General features: G+C 42.3%; 1 protein-coding gene across 2 annotated transcripts in view; it reads left to right on the forward strand.

The window, feature by feature from the left end:
- MPP7 (MAGUK p55 scaffold protein 7) overlaps positions 1 to 26861 on the forward strand; it is a 278434-nt gene that overhangs the window by 111131 nt on the left and 140442 nt on the right. For both annotated transcript variants that reach the window (XM_082649281.1, XM_082649280.1), the window contains exon 3: positions 3967 to 4085. In XM_082649281.1, coding sequence (XP_082505407.1) covers positions 3967 to 4085 — 119 coding nt within the window. The remainder of the gene's footprint in view (positions 1 to 3966; positions 4086 to 26861) is intronic.

Genomic DNA, 26861 nt, shown 5'->3' on the forward strand with positions numbered 1-26861 from the left:
ACATCTGTTTATTTCACTTGGAAGGGAAAATGTTTGGGCTGTTTACCTGGACCAATAGGATTGCTTGGTGTTTGCTCATGTATGAGATGCATTCTGTGTCATCCGAGACTGTAAGGTCCCCGGGGAGAGGGTGGTATGTTCTACGCTTAGTGCTGTCCCCAGGGCTCCAGCTCTGAGAGCTTCACGCATACTGATTCTTGGGCCTGCAGCCCTCGTAGCCCTGACTCGGCGTTGTTCCTGCTGAAGGGTCTCCTGAGGTTGTCCCCTCCCCTGGAGGGACTGGCCCCTTCCCTTGCCTCCACAGCCTGACCCTGTCCCGCACTCACTTTGCTAATAGCCTGTGGTGTCATCTACGCTGTAGACGCCTGCAGACAGGAATCACGTCCGATTTGTCCTAGACCTTCAGAGCTAGGGATGCGCTGGGTTCACAGGTGCCGTAGACGTTTATTAGAATGAACTGGGGTGACCACAGAGGAGCACAGGATAAGTTTCATGGCGCAGGGAACAAGTGGATTTAGGTAAAATTTTTAAAGACGTGCCGAGCTGTCTCAGCTCTCTTTACTGGCCCTCTGAATCTCAAGGACCCAAACTATTTGGCTTTCATAGTATTCTTCATGATTGGGACTTGGGAACTGAATATAGGAACACTTTAAAGCGCACGTGGAATCACAGACCCAGTTTTAGACATGGACCGAGGTGCTTTCTGGGGCCTGGATTGCTGATTTGAGTGGAAGTGATGGTTTCCTCGTTGCCTGCGTTGACACTACATACAGCCCTGGCCTAGGAGCTCTTATAACCATCTTTTAAATTTAAAAATGATTGGCATTGTCCTGTCTCTTCTGGCCTTGTTCTCTGGCACCAGATGTGGGAGGTGAAGAGAAGCAAGTGTTACTGCCACTCGAGGACCGTACGAATGAGGATTGCATAAAGCTGGAAAAACACAGAAAACTCGGGCTTCTGAGCTTTGACTAACAGAGAAGTTACTACTATTTGAAAATTAAACCCAACATGGCTTATTCCCACAAGAAGCTAAGGTGTACGTGGGGAAAGTGAACAACTCCCATATGGAAAAGACGCGGGTGGTTTCATTTCTGAGTATGGTGTCATGTCCAGTTGGCAGGTGTCTCTAAGCTGTTGTTTTCCCTCGGAAGCAATGCACTGAGACGTTCGCTGCAAGGAGACGCACTAAGGAAAGAAGAGCATCGTTATTTTAATCAAGTGCCCACCCTGTCAATCGTTCCATTGAATTCTTACAGCAACTGTTGCACGTTTCAGCTTTATTTCGAGATAATTACAGTGTCACACGTTGTAAGACATAGTACAAAGAAATCCTGTGTACTTTCACCAGTTCCCCCCGTGGTAACATCTTGCATAACTGTAGTAGCGTGTCACAACTCGGAGATCATCATCCATGCCATCGGTTGACGTTTTTCAGATGTCCTCGGTTTCACATGTGCTCGTGACTGTGTGTGTGTGTGTGTATTCTGTGCAGTTCTACCACGTGTACATTACCATTTCTTTTTCAACACGTGACGGAAACGAGGTTCAGGTAAGTAATGTGAAATGCGTATAGACCTGGGGTTTGAATCTAGGTCTGTCTGTTGGATCCGAACTTCTGCATTTTTAGTCATGCTAATGACGAATAACAGTCAAAATCAATAACCCAGTGGTTATTGCACTCACCGTCACTCTCACCATCACACTCACGATCACTCTCACCATCACACTCAGCATCACATTCACGATCACTCTCACCATCACACTCACCATCGCACTCGCCGTCGCTCTCACAGTCGCTCTCACCGTCGCACTAACCGTCGCTCTCACCGTCGCTCTCACTGTCACACTCACCATAACACTCACCGTCACTCTCACCATCACACTCACCATTACATTCACAATTACTCTCACCATCACTCTCACAATTGCACTCACCATTGCTCTCACCATCGCATTCACCATCGCACTCATCATCGCTGTCACCATCACCCTCACCATGACACTCACCATCACTCTCAGCATCGCACTCACGATTGCACTCACCGTTGCTCTCACCGTCGCTCTCACCATCACAGTCACCATCGCTCTCACCATGACTCACCGTCACACTCACCGTCACACTTACCATGACTCACCGTCACACTCACCGTCACACTCACCGTCACTGTCACCATCACACCATCACACTCACCATCACACTCACCATCACACTCACCATCGCTCTCACCATCGCACTCACCGTCGCACTCACCATCAATATGAAACATTGAGTACTTACCACGTGCAGGACTGTTCAAGTGTATTAACTTATTTAAACTTATTGAATCCCCCATGAACTGTACCACATAAATTATATCACAGTTGAATTAGTGTCTTTCCACCCTAATGATATTACTAAGGAATAGGTAATCATTTTTACCACTCTTGAAATCAATAATAAAATAGTGAAATTCTGCGTTCTTTTTACATAATTTCATGTTTTGAATCTCTGATCTTGGCGATTGTGATTACATTACATTTGTGTGTGTGTGTGTGTATATATTTGTATAAAGTGAGACCTGTATCATTATACGTTGACTTAGGTTGAGCTACCGTAAAAATATTTTTGCTGAATTGTAAATAAGAGCTAGTTTAGGCAGGATGCCAGGTTTTTATGAGAATAAATATAAACCACCAAGAATACTTAAGAATGCAGTTGAGAGAAGGTTTTTTTTTTTTCTTTTATCCTGTCTGGAGTATTTTGGATCTTTTTGGCCAGATACAGCCCAAGGAATGTTTCAGTTTGATCAAATCTCTCAAGTTTCGTATCTGACTTCCAAAGTGGTACCCATGCATGTGGTTGTGAATCATCACTGGTTATCAGAATATTATAAGGCTTTGGAAAGATAACAGACACGCTAATCAGAAGTCCATAATTTATGAGTTTTCGCTGGTTAAATATCTTGTAAAGCTGTCTTTCTAATGAACAGCAGCTCTTATTCAGACCAGAAATAGCAACAGTCCCATGTGTTGTAGACCCCAGGAGGTCTCGGTGTTTTTGTAGACAGCAGACAGAAATAAAAAGAATTTTGTCCTTTTTACCTCATGGAATCCCGCTGGAAAATGAAACATGAGCTCTGAGTTGATGCTGACTTCTGCCAGGTCACCTCCCTGAAGAGTCCCGGGCAGGCACTGCTGCAGCATTTCTTGGACAGGAGTCTGCCGTCCCGGGGACGAGACAGATGGTCAGTGCAGGCTGCTCCCAGGACACTGCGCTACTGTCTGCTTGCAGGGAGCTTCCAGTGGGAGCACGCGCAACCTGCATCTGTTGCCTTGACTCTTTCCAGGGGTATCACGTACCTCCAAATTAGAGTCTCATTTAGCCTAAGTGCTACGCAGTTTGTTGTTGTCATTGTTTTTTTTTTTTAAAAAAAAGCGTGGCTACAAATAATGCCACACCAAGTATGGTTTGTTCTGGCTTACTTCTGGGAACTTGATTTTGGACGTTCAGTAACGCAAATGTTTTTGAAGCTATATATTATTAGGAACTCTTTGGAAACCACAAAACCATTTTAATGGACCATGCTATCAATTTTCTCTTCTAAAGAAGTTTTTCCTATTCATGACTCACTTCACTTTTTGGCTAACATTGAGGGAAATGTAATAACGATTAAGGAAAGGAATGTATGCATTTTCTTTTTTTTTTTTTGAAAGCTTGTACACATTTTCTGTCTCGGGTTATGTAAACTTGGAGGACTGTAAAATGACCACCGCATAAGGTAAAAACAGGCCTGTTAATACGTACATCTTTGGAATTTAAAAACCCAAAAGCTTCCCTTGCTTCTTTGGAGAAGAGCTTTGCCTGATGGGCCAGAGTACAGATCCGGGAAAAGTGACACGTTCCAGCTGTCAGTTTCACACACCTTAAGCGAAATTAATGAGATCACACTCTGCGGTGACGCTTTGTGTTTTATTTCCATTTTATAGGTCTGTATGAGCTGCTGGCGGCTCTGCCAGCCCAGCTGCGGCCACATGTGGACAGCCAGGAAGACCTGACCTTCCTCTGGGATGTGTTTGGTGAAAAAAGCCTGCATTCACTAGTCAAGGTAAACCATGCTGTTGTCAGATGATCTTCGCGGAAAAACATATGGAAAAATATTTTGAGCGCCATCTAGTAAACCAGAGATCAAATTGTTGCCCTCTGAAAACAAAACAGCCTTGTTCCATTTCACTGCCGGGCGTGGAAGTTGTTAAAAGGATTCCACCAAAAATACATAGATGATTTCACTTAATGGTGGTGATCTGGCTGTGCATACTGATGGAGCATGCCCGTGCTTGCCCTTGTTTAGAAAAGGAATGTGAAATAGTAGCAGGAAGGGTTAGACTCCTCATGGTCAACGTTCATGAGCTGGAATTTAACTTAAATAAATAAATGTTCGCAGCAAAAATTAGAAGGAATATATTTTCTGAGGTTGAGGATGACAGCTGTTCAGCAGCTACATTAATTTAAAATAATTTCCTCTAATAAAGTCAAGTGAAACTCTAGCAAAGCTGTTTCTTCTCCTGGCACAGTGCCACTGAAACGGAATTTTGTGCATAAATACAGGGACGCTAAGTAGGAATAAAAAGCAGTGTGTGGGAGACCGTTTTAGCCGCGCGTCACGCCGTGGAAATGATCAGCCACCAGAAACCAGATCTTGCCGCACAGCAATGCTGGGAGTGAGCAGAACTCTTAAAATAGCAAGACGAGAACAAGGAACTTACTGGAAAATATGCCACTCTTGCTTCTGGAAATACGAGTTGCATTTTCTCTCTTTTAACTCAAGCTGAAAGAAATTTAGAGTCTTACTCGAGGCTGGACGAGCTGGACACGTATGCCTCAACAGTATCTGGTCCCGTCCTCCATTCAGCTCGACCTGTTATGTTGTCTGTTGTGATGAGAGGCTTTTTGACCGATGTATAGTATTTGGAAGTGAGTGACTTCTGAGGGACGGTTGCTTCACAGGACAGGACAATACTTACTGTGTTTTTCTCTTGTCAGATTTGCTGCAGTTCATGGGCTTCAGGCAGTGGCGGTTATCAAGAAGTTAGCGTGTTGATAGGCGGCACTCTCATAGCAATACATTTAAAGAGTGCTTTATTGGTTTATTTAGTTTTTCTGTAATTGCCAAGATACCTTTGTATTCTGAATAATTTTAGGTCTTTTAGTTGCTCTCTTGGGATGTGGTAGAAATGGTTTTGGGCTTATAATTGATGAAGTTTATCACTTCCTGAGGCAGTCATGAAAATATTCCTGTATTAAATGTTTGGAAGTTGGATAGCTATGGATTTGATTAGATTGATTTGATCTCTTGAGAGAAGGAATAAAACACGTTTCACATGGCATCATCACTCCTTAATCAGTAAACAAACACGCCCCCCAAACAATGGATGTGTGTGTGTTTGTATGTATTTATAACGTGACTACTATCTGTTTCCTTGCCTATAAAATGGAAATTATGATACTTATTGACAAGGTTGTTTGTGAGTTTCAAATAAGATAGCGAAGGTCTTCGTTCTTTTTGTAGTTATATAGGTTAGGCAAATATAATTATTAAGGAAAAAATGAATTATCACAGCATGTGAAGGACCAAAAAGAATTGACAGACATGGTTGTTATTTTTATTAATAGAATAAGACTAATGTGTAAAAAATTTTTTCATTACACTAGTTGTTGAGTTTTCAGCATAGGTTGTTATTCCAAGGATGTGTCCGTAATTAAGTGGCTAGGAAGCAAACTGTTATCGATATCTGGTTTATAAAAACAGTGCAGCAAATGAATTGATATTGCTAGTATTTTAAATAGCATAACAGCGTGTGTACTGTCCCAAACGTTTTTCAGTAGTTGCCGTAAAGTGTATTTTTAAAATCAGCTTTAGTGTGTAACTCTAGTACGTCCTCCCTTTCTTAACCACTCCCCACTCCCCACTGGGGACTCCAGGGTGTCCTCCGACTGACCCATTATGTTAGTTTTCAAGTAGGAAAGCCTAGGATGCCCTGCAGGAGGGAGGTCTCATGGGACAGTAGTTTAAACAGCCGGGACAGCCTGCTTAGCTGGCTTCCAAGTGCCTCTACTGAAGGGTGGAGGAGAGAAGGCTTCGGCTTCTGGACGTAAATCTCAGCAGAGCAAAAGGAATTTGTTTGAAAAGAGTTGTTTTTAGACTGAATCATAACGTGCTCTGATGTTACGCTCTTCTGCCTGCAGCTGACGCTGTTGGTATATGGGTTAGAACTGGGTGGATGTCAAACCTGATTCTATGCTAGCCCCAGATTTTCACAGTTCTCATCTTCTTTTAGGTGAAAAAGAAAGTGGTTGTTAAATCACCACACGGTTTTGAATGCAGACAGCCTGCTGGTCTGATGTAAAATATACTTAAGAAGAGGTAGGTTTGGTGTCAGGGTCTGTGGCAGGTGTAGCACATGCCACCGTAGAATTTTGAGCTCCACTCTGGGGCAGTACTGGAGGTTGTGAGCTTGTCGCTGGAAAAGAGCTATGATGATCCTGTACTGTGTTACCTGCGGATTTCTTTTTTTAAAGAAAAACTTCTAAATAGAAAAGTTGAATAATAAAAACTCTGAGCACGAGATCCTGAAAAAGGGTTAGGCTGAGGGTGAGGTCAGAAGAAAGATGGTACTGGTAGAAGACCTAGGAAATACCATATATAATGTGAGGCAAGACAAGGGTATCCATTTTCACATGACCTAGTGAAGCTGATAGATCATCAGTCAGCGTACAGCCACATTTTGGACCCACGTTTTGCAAATACACAGAACCATGAATCGTGTAGTTTGTGTCTGAACCTCATTTCTAAATTTATCTCCCATCCTTGTGTTTTCTCCTACTGAGATTCCTTTACTTACCTTACATTTTATTTGATTCAGTGGCGTTGTATGTATTTTTATACTCTGGTTTCAGTTCACTTTAGAACAAGATGTGGCTTAAAGACTTCCATAACTGTATTATATTTATTGTAAAGAAGCCTGGTAGTTTTGTTTCTTCAAGAAATTTTTGTTCTTAATTCACAATTGTGTTGGATTTCTAGGATAAGAATATCAAACTTTTAGTACCTTTTAAATAGCCGTGTATGCTTTTTCTCCCCTTTCAAATAGTTGCATACATGTATGGGGACAGGAGAAAAAAAAGGTAGCAATCTGAATTTTATCCTTTTGGGATTCGGAAGTATTTCAACAAAACACAAACAGATTATTTTCAAGAAAAATTTCCTGATGTGATTGAATTACTGTGTGTATTTCTGTGATTTCAGTCTTATAGGAGTAAGGATAAAACTCACTAGACCCTTATAACATTGCGTTACGTAGTTTTAATTTCCGATGATTGATTCTTTGTTGGCGCTGTCTTTGTTGACGTCTTACTATATGCCAGACACCGTGTAGGTCCCCAGGGCTAAGCTTTCCGGCAGGGCGGGTGCAGCCCCTTGTTTTCTGGCGTCTCCAGCCCCCCAGAGGGCTTGTAGATGCAGCGATGGGCAGTTGCAGCATCCCGGGGCTGCCCGTGTTCACAGCTGTTACGGGACACGCGAGGTGTCTCCCTCAGTGCTGCCCTCTGAGAGGTGCTCAAGGAGGATTCGGTAGTTTAAGCTAAAACCTGCATGTTGAATCCGAGTTGCTCAGGTAAGGATTTATGCGGGAGGAGGGGGCGGTCAGGCAAAAGAAGTAACTGTATTGTACAAACACCAGGAGGCAGGTGTGAAGCTCGCGTCTTCAGGATGGAGGCTGCCAGCTCCTCTGGGCTGCAGGTTCTCTCCTCACCCACGTCAAGGTTGCTTCTAGCCTTGGGCAGTTATGAATGCAACTCCGCTAACCGTTTGTGTGCAGGTTTCTGTGTGGGCGTTGAGTCTTCCGGTCATCTGGGTGAAGGCCGAGCAGCATGGTTCCTGGGTCATGTGGTAAGACTGGAGCTTCCTGAGAAGCTGCCAGTCTGCCTTCAAAGCGGCTGTGCTGTTCTGCGTTCCCGCCCGCGGTGCCTGAGGGCGCCTGTTGTTCTGCATCCTTGTCAGCATCTGGTGGTGTCGGTTTTGTGGATGTTGGCCGTTCTGGTAAGTGTGTAATGGTGTCTCGTGACTGTTTCAGTTGCAGCTCTCTTACGTCGTGATGTGGAGCATCTTTTCGTTGCTTAGTTGTCATCTGTGTATCTTCTTTGTTGAAGTGTCTATTCGGATCTTTTGTCTGTGTTTTAAATGGGTTGTTTCCCCCTTATTGTTGAGTTTTATCATTTCTTTGTCTTTCTTGGGTACAAGTCTTTTATCAGATATGTGTTTTGCAAATATTTTCTCCCAGCATGTGACGTGTCTTCATTTTCATAATGGTGTCCTCACAGAGCAGAAGTTTTTAATTTTAATAAAGTTCCTCTTAAGTTTTCTTTCATGGGTCGTGCTTTTGGAGATGTATCAGAAACTCATTGCCATACCCAGGGTCACCTAGGTTTTCTCCTCTGTTATCCTCTACAATTTTTACATTTAGCTCTGTGATTGATTTTGAGTTAATTTTTGTGAAAGGTGTAACTTCTATGTCTACGTTCAAATTTTTGCATATTGAATATCCGATTTTTCTAGCATCAATTGTTGAAAAGACCATTCTGTCTCCATTGAATTGCCTTTTCTCCTCTGTGAAAGGTCAGTTGATTTTTATTGTGTGGGTCTATTTCTGGGCTCTCTATTGTGTTCCACTGATCTATTTGTCTGTTTTTTCACCAATACTACCTTCTTGATTACTGTAGCTTTTATTTTCTTTTTAAAAATTTTTTTTGGCTGTGTTGGGTCTTCGTTGCTGCGTGTGGGCTTTCTCTAGTTGTGGCGAGTGGGGGCTACTCTTCGTTGTGGTGCGCGGGCTTCTCATTGCGGTGGCTTCTCTTGTTGCCGAGCACGGACTGTAGACGCGTGGGCTTCAGTAGTTGTGGCGTGTGGGCTCATTAGTTGTGGCTCGTGGGCTCCAGAGCGCAGGCTCAGTAGTTGTGGCGCACGGACGTAGTTGCTCCACGGCATGTGGGATCTTCCCGGACTGGGGCTTGAACCCGTGTGCCCTGCATTGGCAGGCGGATTCTTAACCACTGTGCCGCCAGGGAAGCTTGATTACTGTAGCTTTATGGTAAGTCTTGAGGTTGGGTAGTGTCCATCCTCTCACTCTTCTCAGTATTGTTTCAGGTATTCTGGGTCTTTCACCTACTCATGTAAACTTTAGGATCAGTTTGTCATATCAACAAAATAACTTGCTTGAATTTTGATTGGGATTATGTTGAATAGATAGACCAAACTGGGAATAATTGACATCTTAATATTATGTATTCTTGCCCATGAGCATGGACTATCTCTGATTTATTGAGATCATCTTTGATTTCTTTCATCAGAGTTTTTGTACTTATTTATATTCTGTACGTATTTTGTTAGATTTATACCTAATTTTTGGATACTAATTTAATTTCAAATTCCAGTTGTTTATTGCTGGTGTATAGAAAAGTAATTGAGTTTTGTATATTAAATTTGTATCCTGAATCCTTGCTGTAGTCGCTTAGTAGGTTTCAGAGGTTTTTTGGTTGATTCTTTGGCATTTTCTATTAATACATAGATAATCATTTCATCTATGAACGAAGGCAGTTTTATTTCTTCCTTCCTAATCTGTATACCTTTTGTTTCCTTTTCTTACAGCATTAGTTAGGAATTTCAGTAAAGTATTGCGTATGAATGGAGAGCAGGAGGGGACCTCCTTGGCTTGTTATTGATCTTAGGGGGAAAGAATCTAGCTTTTCACCATTAAGTATGATGTTCACTGTAGGTATTTTTATACATATTCTTTATCAAGTTGAGGAAGTCCTCTCTATTCCTAGTGTGTTGAGAGTCTTTATCATAAGTGGATGCTGGATTTTTTTTAATGATTTTTTGCATCTCTTGATATGATCAGATGACTTTTCTTATCCTGTTGATGTGGTGGATTTTACATTATAACTTCTGAATATTGGACCAGCCTTTGCATTCCTGGGAAAAATGCCCCTTGGTTTTGGTATATAATTCGTGTTATACATTGTTGGATTTGATTTGCTGATGTTTTGTTGAGGATTTTTACGTCTCTGTTCATAAGAGATTCTAGTCTGTAGTTTTCCTTTCTTGTAATGTCTTTATCTGGTGTTGGTAGTAGAGCAGTGCTTGGTATATGGTTAGGTGTATAGTTAGGAAGTGCACTCTCTGCTTTTATTTTTTCTGGAAGAGCTTGTAGGGAATTGGGATGATTTTTCCCTCAAATTCACCAGTGAAACCATCTGGGCCTAGTGCTTGCTGTTTGGGAAGGTTATTAATTATTGATTCAGTTTCTTTAATAGATAGAAGCCTACTTAGATCACCTGTTTATCTTTGTGTGAGAGTTTTTGTCTCTTGTATCTTTGAGGGAATTGGTGGAATCATGTAAGTTATCAAATTTGAGGGCATAGAATTATTTATAATCTTCTGTTATCTCTTAACATCCATGGGACTCATAATGCTGATGACTCTGCTATTGGTAGTAACTTGTGTTTCTCTCATTTTTCTTCTTGGATAGCCTGGCTGTAGGCTTATCAGTTAATCTTTTCAAAGAACCAGCTTTTGGTTTCATTGAGTTTTCCTGTTTCTTGTTTCAGTTCTATTGCTTTTTGCTTGTATTTTATTCTTTTTTTTTTTTCTCCTTGCTCTTTCTTTCTCAGTTTCCTAAGGTAGACACTTAAGTTACTGATTTTAGTTCTTTCTGTTTTTCTTACCTTCAATGCTATACTTTCCCTCTAACCACTACTTTTGCAGCATCCCACAGATTTTGATAAGTTGTATTTTCATTTATTGCAAAGTATTTAAAAAATTTATCTCTCTTGAGACGTCTTCGTTGACCCGTGTGTTATTAGAATTGTTGGTGAATTCCCAAATATGTGGAGATTTTACTGCTTTCTGTTGATTTCTGTTTTAACTCCATGTGATCAGAGAGCATATGCTGTATGATTTCCGTTCTTTTAAATTTGCTAAGCTGTGTTATGGCTCGGAATGTGGTCGGTCTTGTTCTGTGTGAGCTTGAGAAGAATGTGTATACTGCTGTTGTTAGATGAAGTGTTAGATTCAGTTGCTTGATGATGCTGTTTGGTTCAACCATATCCTTACTGACTTCCTGCCTGCTGGATCTGTCAATTACTTATAGAAGAGTGTTGAAGTTTCTGAGTATGATAGTGGCTTTGTTCATTTCTCCTTGCAATTTTTTTAAAATAAATTTATTTATTTATTTTTGGCTGTGTTGGGTCTTTGTTTCTGAGGGTGGGCTTGCTCTAGTTGCAACGAGAGGGGGCTACTCTTCATTGGGTGCATGGGCTTCTCACTGCAGTGGCTTCTCTTGTTGCAGAGCACGGGCTCTAGGTACACAGGCTTCAGTAGTTGTGGCTCGTGGGCTCTAGAGTGCAGGCTCAGTAGTTGTGTCACACAGACTTAGTTGCTCCATGGCACGTGGGATCTTCCCGGACCAGGGCTTGAACCCCTGTCCCCTGCATTGGCAGGTGGATTCTTAACCACTGTGCCACCAGGGGAGTCGTCTCCTTGCAGTTTTACCAGTTTTGCCTCATGTATTTTGACACTGTCTTGTTAGGTGCATACACGTTAAGGATTGTTATGTTTTCTCAGAGAAATAACCCCGTTTCCATTATGTAATTCCCTCCTTTATCCCTTATAATATTCCCTGTTCTGCTCTCGCTGTGTCTGAAATAGATACAGGTACTCCAGCTTTCTTTGCATGGTTTATCTTTCTCCATTCCTTTACTTTTAATCGATCTGTGTCTTTATATTTAAGGTGGGTTTCTTGTAGGCAGTAGGTTCTTCCTTATTTAATCTGCTCTCACAGTCTTTGTCTTTTAATTGGTATATTTAGACCATTCATATTTAAAGTGATTGTTGACATAGCTGAGTTATATTTGCCATATTTGCCACTGATTTCTATTCATAACACTTGGGTTTTTTTACGTTTTTATCACCCTTTCTTCCTTCTCTGCTTTTAGTAGAACACCTTATATGATTCCATTTATTCTTTCTTAACATATCAAAGATTTCTTAGTGCTTGCCCTAGAGTTCGCTGCATGCATTACAACTAATCTAGGTCTACTTTCAAGTAACACTGTACCATTTCACAGGTAGTTGCAGGTACCTTATAAAGAATCTTCTTAATTCCTTTTTTCCCATCCTTTATAACACTGCTGTCATTCATTTCACTTATCCATAGACTGTAGTCACCCAGCACGTTGCTGCTATTTGAACAGTTATCAGGTCACTTAAGAATAATAAAACTAAAAGTTTTGTTTTACCTTTATTTACTCCTACTCTGATGCTCTTCTCTTCTTAACGTATTTCCGAGTGCCTGACCTACATCACTTTCCTTGTCTCTTGAAGAACTTCTTTTAACACTTGTTGCAAGGCAGGTCTACTGACAGCAGGTTTCTTAAATTCAAATTTGTTTGTTTATTCCTCCTTTACTTTGTAAGTACAGCTTCACTGGATACAGAATTCTAGGGGGCTGTGTTTTCCTTTCAACACTTTAAATATTTCACTCCAGTTTCTTCCTGCTTGCATAGTTTCTGATGAGGTGTCTGATGTAATTCTTGTCTTTGTCTTATATAGGTAAGGTGTTTTTTCACTTGAACTTCTTTCAAGGTTTTCTCTTCATTTTTGGGTCTTGCAGTTTGAGTAGGTGTACCAAAGCGTAGATTACTGGGGATTTATTCTGTCGGATGTATTCTGAGCTTCCTGGGCCTGTGGTTTGGTGTTTTGCCATTAATTTTGGAGACTTTTCAGCCATTATGACTTGGAATATTTCTTCTCTCTCTCTCTGTCCTCCTTCTGGTGGTCCCATTATGTGTATGTAACACGTTTTGTAATTGCCCTGTAGTTCTTGGGTATTCTGTTCCTTTTTAAAATCTTCATCCTGCGTCTCTTCGTGTTTCAGTCTGGGGAATTTCCATTAACATATTTGCAATCTTACTGACTCTTTCCTTGGCCGTGTCCAGTCTACTGATGAGCACATCAAAAGCATTCTTCATTTCTGTTGTGGTGTTCTTCATTTCTAGCATTTCACTTTGATTCTCTCTTAGAGTTTCCATCTCTCTGCTTACATTTTCCGTCTGTTCTTGCATGTTGTCCACTTTTTCCATTAGAGCCATTAGCCTGTTTATCACACGTATGTCAAGTTCTCTGTTTCGTAGTTCCAAAGTCTGTGTTGGAGTTGAGTCTAGTTCTGATGCTTGCTTTATCTCTTCAGACCGTGTTTTTATTGCCTTTTATCATGCTTTGTGATTTTCTGTTGAAAGTTGGATATGATGTATTGGGTAATAGGTACTGAGGTAATTAGGCTTTTCATGTGAGTTTTTATGTTGACCTGGCTGTGTTCAATGTTGGCTGTAGCTCTCAGTGTCTCCCCTCCCCTATCCCCTTTGTCTTTCCTTAAGAACTCTCTTGGAGTCAGTGTCTTATGGCTCTCTCAGTTACAATCCACTGTTACTTTACTAGAGCCCTGTTGATGGTGGTGAGTTGTAGGGGAGAGGAATTGTTATATAATCTTCTGATTAAATATCAGCTTCTGGGCTCTGAGGGCCTTCAGAAACATTTCTTAGCCTCTTTTTTTTTTTTTCTCTTTCCTTTCTCCCCTTATTTGAGACAGGAAGGCCAGAGGGGGCTAGAGTTATCTTACTGCCCTTTCCCCAAGTCAAATAAAGCTCCCCTCCATTAGAGGGGAGGACTTCGTTATGGAGAAAGCTCTTGGCCTTTGTATTTCAAAATGATTACCTTTCTCCTTCCCCTGCTTGAAATAATAGGGGATTTTCTCCTGTCACCATGAGAACTTGGTGGGCCTCCCGGAGGGAAGTGCAAGGGTCTCCTCCAAGACTGGGTCCCCAGGAGTTTTTAACCCTTGGACTAGTCACATTTGCCCACCATCAGTTTGTCAGTGTCACCAGTTAAGGGTCCCTACAAGTTTCTGGCCCCAGTAACATCTGTCCCTGCTGATTTCAGCCACGACTCTGCATTCCTGTCTGTCCTGATTTCAGAGTGGCACTGTGTCCTGCAACTCCCATTCTCCTTACCTGTCTGAGCTGAAACCAGAAATCTCCCTTTGCCATCTTTTTTATTTGGCTGTCATTTGATTACTGATGTGTAAGAGTTCTTTATGTATTTTGGATAATAGCTCCTTACCAAATTACATTTGTAATTGGAAATGTTCGATTTCTCTTCTGAAAGATGTCTTGCAGTTTTGTTTTTAATGAAACGCATGACACCGTGGGCAGAGTAGCTGAGAAGTGCGAGCAAGGTGTGAGGGATAACTCAGCGGGGGGTTATTTTCAGTCTCCATATTAATATGAATTTGTGAAGTTTTTATGCTCATGAATTTAGGTAGAATTTTAAAAGTGAAAATCTTAATCTTGAGTCTGAAAATAAGTCTTGAGCAGATGCTCAGAAAGCAACCTGTGAATGAGAATGTACTTTAAAAATGTTATATCTCCAACCTGGAAACCTGAGGAAACGAAAAACCAGCTGGAAGGTAATGCTTGATCTTAATCTTTCACTAATTCCAGTTTTCTTAATCATTAGCACCATGAGACTTGCTTGGAGAGTAGTTATTTCCAGGATAATTGATACAGTCAAGCTATAAAGAGAGAGAGAGAATTTTATTGAGCTGTGGTTTTATAATCATGCAGGCACTCCATGTTTTTCTCTTGCTTTAATCTAGAAGCAACGAAAAGCATCATATAGGGGGGAAAGGTGATATTTACACGGTAGTAAATCAGATTCAAGGCTGAAAGGCTATTTAACAAGACACTGGTCCCGGGCTCTGCAGAAACAAATTGTGCTGTTTTGGAGGGGAGAGGGGGTGTTAGGTTCAGAGAGGAAACCCGTTGGGGAGGTTATGTTACTTGTCTCTGCAATACCATTTGCCTCGGGTGGGAGGAAAAGGACAAGGCAGCCGACATTGCAAATGATCCCTGGCCACCTGGTCTGACAGAGCTGAGAATTGGGTGTCAGCATCTGGTAACGCTCCTTGGCCAATCAAAGGTAACTGTTCGGCCAGCTCTGTTGGAGCGGCCAGACGAAGTTATTTCTTACGTTACAGCTTACATTTTTTCAGGCACATAAATATGTAAGGTCTGCCGAAGATAGGAATTCCTGAGACCCTGAGTAAATTGTTGCCCTTGTAATTCACTCTCTCAAAACAGAGGCCATATGTGACCCTTTTCAGAGATTTGCTTGGGACTGGGGATGGGTGAGTAGGAGCAAGGACCATGGATACTCCATGGGGCTGTTTCCTCCTGCCGGGTCTGTGTTTAATATAATGGAAGAGCATCTTTTAAAAGTTACTGTGAGGGGCTTCCCTGGTGGCGCAGTGGTTGAGAGTCCGCCTGCCGATGCAGGGGACACGGGTTCGTGCCCCGGTCCGGGAAGATCCCACGTGCCGCGGAGCGGCTGGGCCCGTGAGCCATGGCCGCTGAGCCTGCACGTCCGGAGCCTGTGCTGTGCAACGGGAGAGGCCACAGCGGTGAGAGGCCCGCATACCGCAAAAAAAAAAAAAAGTTACTGTGAGATTTATATATTTATTTGAATATGCTTAGCTTTAGGACAGTCATCTGAATTTGCATTTATTCGTATTTGACTGACAGAACGTACATTCTCCACAAGCATGAATGTGCAGGGTATCCTACCTGACTCAAGAACAGTTCGTTCCCTAGAATGGATGGGGTCAGGATGTCAGTAACCCTCTCACTTCCCTTGTGGAGGCGACTCCCGTGATTCTCCAATTTCAGAGACTTAATTCCAGTAGGGAAACATCCAGCTTCTCTAGGTTTTTCTACCTAACAGTGGCGTTGCTGGGCACAGAGAGGTGCCTGTCCCCCCTTGGTTAGGGTTTGCAGAATTGTTCTGCAGGTGATTGGACATACCTGGGTGGGGAGTGCCTGGCTTAGTGAACTGTGTTTGCAGTCCTAGTACCCTGGGTCATCCCTCCCTATCACCCCAGCTCTGGACTGTGCTGTTTCTGGAGGCCTTACCTTAACGTGAGGGCAGGCAGTAGTTCGCGTCCTCTTGCCGGGATGCTGTTGAGCCATGAGCGTGGTCCTGATGCTCTGAACTGGTTCTCAGAGTACATTGACCGACGATGGTTGTGGACCCAGAGAGGAAAAGGGAGCAGGCTGTTCCTCAGGGCCCTGACGCAGTATGACGTGGCAGGGTCACGTAGAGCTAGGTCCGCACTTCTCTAGGTTGTGTCGGAAGGTGTACAGGAACACATACGCTGTTCACGGAGAACTCCAGGTTCAAGGGAAATTTCACATGCTCTTGTGGGCTGGCTTGGAGACCTAGCTGCCATTTTAAACAGTATTTCTAGGGTATGTGTCCCCAAATCTAAACAAATGAGAATCACAAGTAAACTTTCGGTGTAAACTCCATTTGATTTGGGGGGAGGGACTGGGTAATGTTCCCTGAAGTTTATTTTGGTACGTTAGGCACTCTGCTCAGAATCATTACGTCAACGAGTGGTTTCCATATGTGGCTGAAGGAGACCAAGGTAATTTCTAGAGGGAGGCGTCTTGTAACCTCCAGGACGACTTCATCATTCAGGTTAACTTCGGACCTTCTGTTGCTTCTTTTTCCCTTTTGCTCTCGCTTTTGCAATCGTTCCATTCTCATTGCATTTGTCTAGTTGCCTTGCGAATATTGAGGCGTATTCTGTGTGTCCAGGTACCCAGCTGGCCCCTCTTGTGAGTACACATCTGAGGCAGTGGTTTAGAGCTGGGACTGTGGAGCCGTGTTGCTTGTCCTCAGATTCTCGCTGTGCCAGGAACACTGTGCCAGCAGTAAGATGATAGTAGCAATCGTAGGATTGTACTTCACCGTGTCTCCTTTTCCTTACATGTTAAATGGAGACAGTGGTCGTGCCTACCTTGTATGCTTCTTACCGGGAATGAAGGAATTAGCATATGAAACATGCTTTAAATGGACCTGGTACATGAGTCCCGTTGTTGTTATTATCACCATAAACCTCCTCCATTGCTTTCTTCTTGTTAGCTGTGTTCCGTGCTTTATCCCAGGATTTCACTATTTTTCTCATTATCCCTTTGGCTGCACTTCTGCTTTTTCAGGATGATGTTTTCGTGCCTTAATAAACTTGTGTTCTTGCCTTTTTGTTTCCTTTCTCTCTGTAAAATTGCAAAATGGAAATTAATACAGTCTATGATTTGAAATTCTTGAAAAAGTTCTTGAGTTGGCTAAATGTGTTTTCTAACTTTTCCTTCACTTTAAAAATGTCATAGAATATTTTGGGCATTAAAACCGGCGGAACCATAGCTTGAATACCCACATATTCACCGCGCAGCTTAAGAAAGAAAATACTGCAGGTTCGGTTGAAGCCTGAGTGCCCCTTCTTGTTTCCATTCCTATCCCTCACCTGCCAGAGGTCACCTTATCTTGACCTTCTGTTCCTAAAAAATATGAAGTATTATTTTTTCTGTTTGAAAACTTTTTATAATTAGAATCATACTTACATCTTTTTGCATTTTTTTTTTTTTTGCTTAACGTTTTGTTAATGCACCAACACTGGGGTGCATCTCACACTTTTTTAGGTGTTACCAGATTGCTCTTCTAAGATTGTTTCCTTTCACACTCCCACCAACAGAAGGAGGGTCCCAATTGCTTTACACCTGTGTTAACGCTTGGAATTAATTTTTGCCAACAGGATCAATTTGAAATACTGTCCCTTTATTTTAGTTTCTGTTTATTTGAATATTAGAGGTTGAGCTTCTCCAATTTCCTTTTTATGCCTTTTTCTATCCTTTGCCTGCTTTTTCTCTTTGGTTATCTGTCTTTTTCTGGTTGATTTGTAGGAATTACTTTATATATCTGATACTGGATCTTTGTTTATATGCGTTTTAAGGATCTTCCGGTCTGTGTCCCATCTACGTTTTCTGATAGTTTATTGTGTTACAGCATACATACACACAGATTCTTTTTGTCTTAAATGCAGAAGACAGAAGCATCTTGGACAGACCCACCGTCCAGTACAAAACCCTTAGCTCGTGGATCTTATGGAGAACATGTGTTAGGGTGTGAGGTGTATGCAGCCCCCAGCCAAGTCTGAGGTCTGATTTATTTTTATATGCTGGTTCCAGAGAGGTTCTCCATGGCTGTCTGCACTGATCTAATATTCCCCTTTGGTTGTGAGCGTCCATGTAGCGTATTTCTGGCACCTGCTGTAATTACGGGGATAGTTGTTCGTTGAAGCCAGTCCTTTTGGGCGGCAGCTGCGTGTAGTTCATCCCTGCATATTCCACATGGCTTACAAGTGACGTAGGTGTTCAGGGAGGTGGCTATTAGGGGAGACTGGGCACCTTCCCTTCCAGGCTTTGTCTTTCCCAGTTTGGTTTCCATTTATTTCACAAATACTTGAGTGCTTGCTGAGGGCATAGTAAGGGCTGCTCACATCCCACTGGCTTTGTTTATTGAAATACTGTGGTCCTTCGTAAATAATTGAAGATGTAGTTGGTTTTTTAAATCAGTTTCAGTTAACTCAAGTTGTTGCATAAGTTGTGTCGTCTTTATCACAGGTAGATGACAGTAAAGAAAGATTTTTAATCCACCTGTTTTAAAATGAATGTTAGGGGCTTCCCTGGTGGCGCAGTGGTTGAGAGTCCGCCTGCCGATGCAGGGGACACGGGTTCGTGCCCCGGTCCGGGAAGATCCCACATGCCGTGGAGCGGCTGGGCCCGTGAGCCATGGCCGCTGAGCCTGCGCGTCCGGAGCCTGTGCTCCGCAACGGGAGAGGCCACAGCAGTGAGAGGCCCGCGTACCACACACACACAAAAAAAATTAATGTTAGTTAATGTTTTTTATATGTCAGTGAAGATAGTAGGAATGAGGGGTGTTCTTTGGTGGTCATGATTTGGAAATCATGTACTGTTGATTTTATAATTCTTTCCATTTTCACGTAAAATACTTAGAAAATCCTTAACATTTTCAGATTAAGTACTTTTAAAAGTTTCAAAATGTTGTTTAAAACGCTCTATTGGAATTTTATAAACCAAGACTTTAATGCAAATTTATCATTAAAAACCCTCTCAAAGTGAAATCGTAGGCTTTTGTGTATATAAAATGGACTTAATCAATTTGAAATGATTTCATTCTAAATCACAAAAGCATCCTTCCTGCCATCCTGCATCTCTCCTAGGGTAATACAGTTCGCAGGCACCTGTGAAGTCACCTTAGCCGTGCCCCTTGATGTTAGTCGTTAGTCGTGGCCATGAAACTTGGGGAGTCGATGAAATGTGAGTGGAGGTGAGGTGTGGCTGCAGGGCAGAAGCCCCGAGGAGCAGGTGCGGAGCTGGCCTGGTCTCCGGCCCCCTCGGTGACGGGGTGTGAGATGCTAGGGGCACCGTCTCCCCGGTCCAGTACGTGGACGTGTGAGCAGAGTCCCCAGGACCTGTAGTATCAGGCGACAACAGGCCTTCCCTGTTAGAAGCCACTAAAGACTTGGGGGTGGTTGTCGCCCAGTTTACCCCACTGACTCGCAACAGGCACCTTCACCGTGTGGTATTTCTGTTCTGTTTTTCACGTACAGCTCAGTGATGTAGCGGTGAAGATAAATGAAGTTCGTTACTTTAAGTGGTTGCTGTTGATCTGACAGTTGCACCTTAAAAAGTTAGTGTTCGTTTTCTTGTCAAAACTTAGTCATGTTTTCTTTCTTGATACACACGCACGTCCCTCTGGAGAAAAGTGGATGTGTATTTTAGTCTCACTATGTTTTGTGGTCTTCCCAGTGCAGTGGGGTGTGCCGTCCTTGATCGTCCGTCTCTAATTTCCCGTTCTTTCCCAGTGCGACAGCTTTGTCCTTATTCTTCTCATGGTCCCCTTGTTTTCTTACTAAATTTCGTGAGGTTATTTTGGCTTAACAAGCGCAGGCTCTCAAGATCAAAGTATAAAACACACGCACACACACACCTTCTGATAAAGAGCTTTCCTAGTTAAAACAAGTGGTCTTTGATACATGCGATCATGTATTTCATGCGCAAGTAGTGTTTCAATTGTAACTTTTCTCCTGCACCTGGGAGGGTAGACGCTGTAAGTGCTTTTTTTTCATTTCTGTGTTTAGTTCAGTTAGAAGCTAAATTCAACGGTGTTAACTGCCAACTTAAAAATACATTTTATTTATAAATTTCATTTATTTAAACTGGGATGTTTTACATTGTGCAGATGATAAAAATTTGATTTTCATTACTTGACAAAGTTGATGTACATCTTTAGTTTCTAATTTGAGTAAATATTTGCTAGGTCTCTATTTTGTGCCTGCTAAACTTTGGATAATTGCCTCGAGTTGCTTTTTAATCTTATGTCCTTCCACCAGGTGACACTCATTCCTTTAGGAAATCTGAGATTTAGTTCAAGGAACTTGTCAGTTATGTCCCTGAAGGATTACAAATAAAAAGAAGCAAATGCAGGCCAAAACGGTATGAGAAACTTGTGAAATGTCCTTATGTCATGTAAAGAGCTTTGTGGTAGAGGTAGTTGTGATTAATAATGTATTATATTTACAAGGAAGCAGTGCTTCTATTATATGGCTCATTCGTACAAAAAGTACCTAAATGCTTATCGTACCTTATGTTAGGTAATTGGGATACGATGGCAAAAAATAGACGTGGTGGTCTGTTCTTTAGCTGTGTGACTCTTGAAATCAGTACTCAAAGCATCACTTAAATAAGGGTAACATTAACACCGAGATACAGACAGGTTTTTGGTACTTAGAGCGTGTAATAGGGGTGGTGGGAGTGTTTGCTCACTTTTGGGAACGTTTTGTTGGAGAAGTGACTACTGAGCTAGTTACTGAGGTCTGAGGGCTGCCTGAGAACTAACCAGGTAAGAGTGGCTTGGGGCAGGAATTTCGCAATAAGCGTTATTGTGTTGGGGGTTCTCTGTCTGCACCTCAGTGTTGCAGTCGTTGGATCCCATGGGCCTTTTCAGCTTGGAGACTTTTGTTCTTCTGCTCTTACTTCTTCGATAATTTCCTTCCCTCAGCTCTTTTCTTCTCCACCTTTCTGGAAGTTATTTTAGGTGTGTATTGGTCTTTCTGGATTAGTAGTCTAATTTTTTTTCTTCTGCTCTTGCTTTTGGAGAGATAGCCTCAACTTTTACTTTCCATCTTTCTATTTAATTTTTAAAGAATGTGCTGTCAAAATTACGTGCTGCCAATAAGTTTGTGTGTGTGTCTGTGTGTGCGTTACTGTTCCTTTTTCATAACGTCCTAGTCCTTTCCCATGGATATACTGTAGAATCTAAGAATAATTAAAGCAAACCAAAATAAGCCCCACCTCTTATGTATTGATTCCTTACTGTGCGCCATGTGCTTTTCAAAGTTTTAAATTCCTTGTTTACTTCTTCTAGCAACTCTGAGATATGTGTACTAATCTTTATCCCCGTTGTGAAGATTAGAAGAGCAAGGTACTGCTTTGACTAAGGTTACACAGGCAGTTAAGTGGTAGAGCTGGCCTGGAACCCAGGTTAGTTCTGTGGCTTTAACATGGAGCTATTCTGCAGACCTAAATAGATATTTCTCCAAAGAAGACATACACATGGCCATGAAAAGATGCTCAACATCGCTAATTAGAGAAAGGCAAATCAAAACCACAATGACTTATTACCGCACACCAGTCAGAATGTCGTCATCAAAAAGCCTACAAATAAATTCTGGAAAGGGTGTGGAGAAAAGGGAACCCTCCTGCACTGCTGGTGGGAATGTGAACTGGTGCAGCCACTATGGAGAACAGTGTGGAGGCTCCTTAAAAAACTAAAAATAGAACTACCATACGACCCAGCAATCCCACTACTGGGCATGTACCTGGAAAAGATGAAAACTCTAATACGAAAAGATAGCTGCACCCCAATGTTCATAGCAGCACTATTTACAATAGCCAGGACATAGAAGCGACCTAAATGTCCATTGACAGATGAATGGATAAAGAAGATGTAGTACATATATACAGTGGAATGTTACTCAGCCATAAAAAAGAATGAAATAACGCCATTTGCAGCCACATGGATGGACCTAGAGATGATCATACTAAGTGCACTAAGTGAAAGACAAATATCATATGATATCACTTATATGTGGAATCTAAAAAATGAGACAGATGAACTTGTTTACAAACCAGAAACAGATTCACAGACATAGAAAGCAAACTTACGGTTACCAAAGGGTAAGGGGTGGAGAGAGGGATAAATGAGGAGTTTGGGACAAACAGATACACACTACTGTGTATAAAATAGGTACACAACAGGGTCCTACTGTATAGCACAGGGAACTATATTCAGTATCTTGTAATAACCTATAATGGAAGAGAATCTGAAAAAGAATACACACACACACACACACACAAAACTGAATCACTTTGCTGTACACATGAAACTAACACAATATTGTAACTCAATTATAGTTAAAAAAAACAAACAAGCTATTCTGCCGGTTGATGGCTACTCAGTAGAATGGTTTTGATTTCGTTTTCAATTCTCTGCTGTTCCGTTAATAAATCCTTATTTCCTCTGGGACTTTCTTCTGTTAGTTGGCTTGGTGTTTGTCCTGTTGAAGGCTTCTGTCCAATGTCTGAATTCTTGTTTATCTGCCTGTATTTACTAGTGAGGTGTGAGAGGCTGATGGGAAGCTCCTTGGCCTCCAGGGCCTGGTGACCGGCGGACTTCTCTTTAGAACAGTGGTTCCGGATTGAGGGGGGATCTGGAGGGAATGGGGGGGGGTTGCGATACCTGAAGACATTTTTGGTTGTCAGGGTTTGAAGGGAGGGGTTCTGCTGGCACATCGTGGATAGAGGCCAGGGGTGCTGCTCCAACGCCAGGACAGGCTCCCACAAGAAAGCAGTATCCAGCCTAAAATGTGGGTCGTGTCAAGATGGGGAAACCCAGCTCTGGAGTGAAGGGATGAAAAATCAGCTACTGTTGGTCGTAGGAGGTCGCAGAGTACGGAAGATAGAGGCCTTTTCCCCTGTGGCTTTCCAGTTCTCCGTCATAGGAACCTGGGGTCTGCTCCCTGGCACCTACGTGGCCGGCTGCACGGTGCTCTGAGGAGGCGGGGGGAAGAGACCCCTGCCAGGGCCTGGGCGGTGGCACCCCTGTGCCTGGCGCTCTGAGCATCACAGGCTCCTGGGCCGTCTCCCAAGTCGCTCTGACTCTGTGCTCTGGCTTTCCTTCTCTAGAAAGTCGTCGTCTAGTCTTCTGACGGACACATACCCACGGTTTTTCATTGTTTTAAAAGAACATCATTTTAGTGCGTCTGAGGTTGAGGAAGACATCCCTGTCTGTTGTAAATCACTAAACTTCGTAACCATAACTTTCAGAGGCATCATTGCTGTAATCCGTCAGCTACTTACACCAGCCTTTATTTAATCATCTCCTTAGAGTTAGAAGTTTTTCTTACCAGTTCGTAGGTGACTCTGAAATACAGCTTATGGCGGAGCCATGGACTAAATGCTGGAGTCTTTCCTTTAACTTAAAGTGTGCAGAGTATTGTTCCCGTGCCCTAGCAGTCTCCAAAGTTCGGCAGTAACCTGTTTTTTAATTTTAAGTATCATCATGAACTCAAGGATTTTTTCTGTCTGGGAGGTGTCAGTCCATCGTAGTCTTTCTTTTCGGTGGTCGCGTCACCGCATCTTTGACCCGTGGGCGCCCCTTCAAGTTGGCTGCTGGGGCTTTTGACACAGCCCTGCTGGACTTTGACTGTGCCCTTTTGCTTTTCAGCCTGACGGGATGTGTCAGGCTTATTTTACACACTTCCTGCCTGGTGTGTTTTAAGAGAGATTCACAGAAATGGGACTCTTTTTTTCAGATACAGTCTGTTGGTTCCTAGCAGTGACCAGTAGGTCCTCCCAACTTCTCATTTACTTTATCCTGATTGTTGCTTCCAGTTAATGCCTGTTGGGTGGTCAGTGCGCTTGTGTATTTTCCATTCATTCTCTCCCTTCTCTTTCTCATTTTTGGTGCTTGTATTGGAGTGCATTTCCAGATCTATTTTTTACCCTTAGCCTGGTTAACTAAGTCGCTTGTAACCATCTTTATCCTGAAGCTTCTGTAATTGTTTCAGAAATTCGTCCTCTCATAGCTTTCTCGTGGGTAGGGCTCATGGGAACAATTTTCCTAAAAGTTCTAAAAGTTCTTCTTGTGGTCTCTGTATTCGTATTTGAGGGTCAGTTTGTCTGAAATTGCAATGCTGGGTTTCAGTTTCTTTTCTGAGTATCTTAAGTATGTTTCCTCTTCCTGCCCGAGCCTGATGCCAGTGTAACTTCTTTCCTTTATGTGTGTTCTTGTCTTGATGGTTAAAGGATATTTGTCTTTTCGTTTTCAAATCCTTAGAGAATCGTTCTCAGTGTTAACTATTCTGTGTTAGTTTTCCCAAGTATTCAGTGTGCCCTTTTAATCACGTGTTCACATGCTTTTATCTTATGGTAGTTTTTAAAACTCCCCCCAAATACCCCTCATGCGCATCTCTCCTTCCTAAGGGTAAACCGCTATTCTCACTTTAAACTTTCATGGATTGTTTTGCCCATTCTTGGAAGTTTTAATGGAACTTCACAGTATGTAATTGTGTGTCTGTGTCTGTCTTCTCTCACTCAAATGATGGTTGTGTGGTTCACTTATATTGTCAGTAGATAGTTCACTCACTCTGTTGCTGAAGGATGTTCCATTCTGTAAGCACACCACAGTGTATTGAGCTGTTGGTAGACATTTGACTGTTTCTGACTTAGGCCACTGTGGATGATGCTGCTTACAGGTCTTTGGTTCGTACCTGGGTGTGTTTCTGTTGGAAGCGTAGTTAGGAATTCGTCGGGACATAGTGTTCTCATTGAACTATGTATGTACCTTCTTCTGGAGTGCGTGTGCTTAGCGACGGCAGCAGCAGGCAGTAGGGTCTTGTTCAGAGCATTTGCTCCTGTTCGCACCCGCACCCCAGCGCAGGGCTCCATCCGCACCCGCAGCAGGCCTTGCTGTTGCAGGGGTTCTGTTCATTCTGTTTTAAACTCAGCTGGTGGGTTCTGATGGCTTCAGCGGGTTTACATTTGGATCCCGGATGACTGTAGGGTTGGGCGCTTCCTCATGGCTTTGTTGGCCATTTGGTGTCCTTTCCAATGAGGTGCTTGTTCGGGTCTTCGGCCCGGTTCTCTCCCGCTTTTGGGTATTACAGATATCTCCTATCCCTCTGTGGCTTTTCTTCTAAACAGGGTCTTGATGAACAGAAGCCCCCAGCTGTAACGCAGCAGAGTTTTTTAATCCTCCCCGTGGCGGTTCCTGCTTTCTGTGTCCTGTTTAGGAAAGCCGTATGTGCTTTAGATCATGGAGATATTTTCCTGTATAACTTCCAGTTGCTTTATTATTTTACCTTCCACATTTAGATCTACCGTCTCTCTTGAGTTGATTTTGGTATATGGTGTGAGGTAGGAATCGATTTGAGGAAGGGCCAGCCTTTCCCCACGGCTCTGCAGCACTAACTTCCTCATTAGTCATGTGTCCACATATGCATGGGTCTGTTTCTGGGCTCTCTCTTCTTTTCTGTCTTTCTGTCCTTATGTCAGTGTCATACTATCTTTTTTTTTTTTTTTTTTTTTTGCGGTACGCGGGCCTCTCACTGCTGTGGCCTCTCCCGTTGCGGAGCACAGGCTCCGGATGTGCAGGCTCAGCGGCCATGGCTCACGGGCCCAGCCACTCCGCGGCATGGAGGATCTTCCTGGACCGGGGCCCGAACCCGTGTCCCCTGCATCGGCAGGTGGACTCTCAACCACTGCGCCACCAGGGAAACCCCATACTATCTTAATTACAGAAAAATCTGTTGGGGTTTTTATTGTTATTGCATTGGATTCATAGTTCAATTTGAATAGAATAGATATCTTTACAATATTGGGTCTTATAATTCACAGATACAGCCTATCTTTCCATTTATTTAGGTTTTTAAGTTCTCTCAGTAGTACTTTATAATTTTATTTTATATGTCCTGCCTATCTTTCATTAGTTTTTTCTAGGTATTTACAATGTTATTTTTTAATTGTTTGCTGCTGGTACATAGAAATATATTGATGCAGTATAGTGTCCTTGTACCCTGCAATTTACTAAATTCACTTAGAAATTTGATTAGTTTAGTATAATTTTTTTGTTAATGATGGTGATTTTGTTTTTTCCATTATAATCCTTATACTATCTATCCATCTATCAGCCATTTATTTTTCTGTGTATTTACACCATCTTGTTCAGTCCAGGACCTGTAGGGCATTGTTAAATGGGCATTATAATACCGAGTCTTTTTGTCTCTTTCCCCATGAATTCTTTTTCCATCTTTCTTCATTACTACTTGATCTAAATTTTATTTCTTCATTGTATCATTTATTTCCCTTAACTGTAGCTTCCATGTCTGTTGTGTTGCTTCTAGATTAGTCCTTGTTACTGAAAAAAATGTTTCTCGTGTGTTCCACTTCTCTTCATATCATCCTGTTTTCTAATCGTCTCATTTCTGAGCCTTTTCTAATACCGATCATGCCATTTTCTAATAGCTTCCAATGTTTTCTTTATTTCCATTAACTCAATTTGAAATATTAGGCTACGGTTTTCATCTGCTTTCAGTATATTTTTCTGGTGTGCCTTCATTGTGTTTCTGTATGTTATTAATTCTTTCTGTTTTTCTCATCTCCCTCCAGTTTTGAGTGAAATGAGTCTCTTTATACCTTTGGGAGGATAGAGGGAGGTCAGCTGTGTGAGGGTGGGTGATATTCGAGGGTAACGTTTCTAGATTCGTGCCTCTTATTGCTTCCTTGTCTGTTG

The sequence above is a fragment of the Grampus griseus genome (genome assembly GCF_964374135.1).
Source record: "Grampus griseus genome assembly, chromosome: 2".
NCBI lineage: Eukaryota > Metazoa > Chordata > Mammalia > Artiodactyla > Delphinidae > Grampus > Grampus griseus.